Source organism: Lottia gigantea (genome assembly GCF_000327385.1).
Source record: "Lottia gigantea unplaced genomic scaffold LOTGIsca_6470, whole genome shotgun sequence".
Taxonomy (NCBI): Eukaryota; Metazoa; Mollusca; class Gastropoda; family Lottiidae; genus Lottia; species Lottia gigantea.
Genome location: NW_008710202.1, coordinates 130 through 1,844, shown reverse-complemented (window position 1 = coordinate 1,844; position 1,715 = coordinate 130). Strand labels below are relative to the sequence as shown.

The following is a 1,715-nucleotide window of genomic DNA, read 5'->3' as shown; positions in this document are numbered from 1 at the left end:
CACAGCAACACAGTGACAAATTCTTTCAGCTTATATTAGATATTTTTTATCCAGGGATGTTAAATTTATCACTTCTTTGGTCCTCAATGTAATTCAATATGATAAAATAAAAAAAAAAACTTACTTGTTTAAAAAATCTTCTCGTAAAGATTGTAAACATATTCTACTGATATTAATACCCATAACACAAAACGGGAAATTCTACAAAAATATTATATATTATCAAACAGGTAATTCAAATTTGGTGAGCTTCTTTGGTGAAAGTGTTAAAAACAGCAAAGTAAGCAAATTCATGAGACATTCATTATCAATATAATCATTATAGTCATATTATATGTTATTTTTATAATTCACAGAAATAAAACTAAAAGGGAAACACTATGCTGACTATAATTCAATAGTTTTGTTACTTTCTTTAATGCACCTCCAGTTTGGTGAGGTCTTTTCTTGGTATGTATATGCCCAAATATACAGTATGAGTCCATCTGGAATCAGTGAACACCTAATGAATTGATTTTCAAATAAGTAAGGAGGAAATCTTTAGAAATAAGTGATGAGAATAATTGAAGCCAGGAATGTGGGCTGACCTGTGTAGGATGTAGGGAGAGTTTATAGATATCTCGAGCTATCTGACCATATTTAGTATGCTGTAGGAAGTACAATAACTGAACTAATCCCAGAATTCCAACACCTCGTAGATCGGTACCAGGATCGCTACCTATAAATACAATATAATTATGTTAATATTGAGGTGGATATGATAACTAATACAATTCTAGCCCAACTTTAGGTGTTTCAATCAAAGTAATTAATCACCTAGCAGACTGCAACCGGAGCTATTCCACTGCGGCAATGTACATGGGTATGATAATGGGTAAACAGTCAATATTTGCACATTTATATTTGGCATAATGACATATAGGCACACTTTTAATTAGGCACATATCACTAACAGGTGTGATGTTTTCTGTCTAACTATCTAAATAAAAATATAAAACATACCTTGAAATCCGATCTCTTCCCAATGTGAACCTATTCTTGGTGAATCAAACCTAGAACCTGTTAATATTCTATATATACTCTGTAACATTTTACCATGACTGGGCTGTTCATTATCTATACAACCTACAGATAGAAAGAATGAATGAATGAATGAATGAGTAAATGAATGAAAGAATGAATGAATGAGTAAATGAATGAAAGAATGAATGAATGAGTAAATGAATGAATGAATGAATGAAAGAATGAATGAAAGAAAGAATGAATGAATGAGTAAATGAATGAAAGAATGAATGAATGAGTAAATGAATGAAAGAATGAATGAATGAGTAAATGAATGAAAGAATGAATGAATGAATGAATGAATGAGTAAATGAATGAAAGAATGAATGAGTAAATGAATGAAAGAATGAATGAGTAAATGAATGAAAGAATGAATGAGTAAATGAATGAATGAATGAGTAAATGAATGAATGAATGAATGAGTAAATGAATGAAAGAATGAGTAAATGAATGAATGAATGAGTAAATGAATGAAAGAATGAATGAGTAAATGAAAGAATGAATGAGTAAATGAATGAAAGAATGAGTAAATGAATGAATGAATGAGTAAATGAATGAATGAATGAGTAAATGAATGAATGAATTAATTAATGAGTAAATGAATGAATGAAAGAATGAATGAGTAAATGAATGAAAGAGTAAATGAATGAGTA

The 1,715-nt window shown here is 29.3% G+C and overlaps 1 protein-coding gene across 1 annotated transcript; it reads right to left on the bottom strand.

The window, feature by feature from the left end:
* Positions 1-124: 124 nt before the first annotated feature.
* On the bottom strand, positions 125-1,125 carry LOTGIDRAFT_176910 (hypothetical protein; the record flags this gene model as incomplete). Its single annotated transcript, XM_009064754.1, has 3 exons — positions 125-201; positions 588-718; positions 1,003-1,125. Coding segments are annotated over 3 exons (331 nt in total), but the record flags the coding sequence as incomplete, so codon positions are not given.
* Positions 1,126-1,715: the final 590 nt, after the last annotated feature.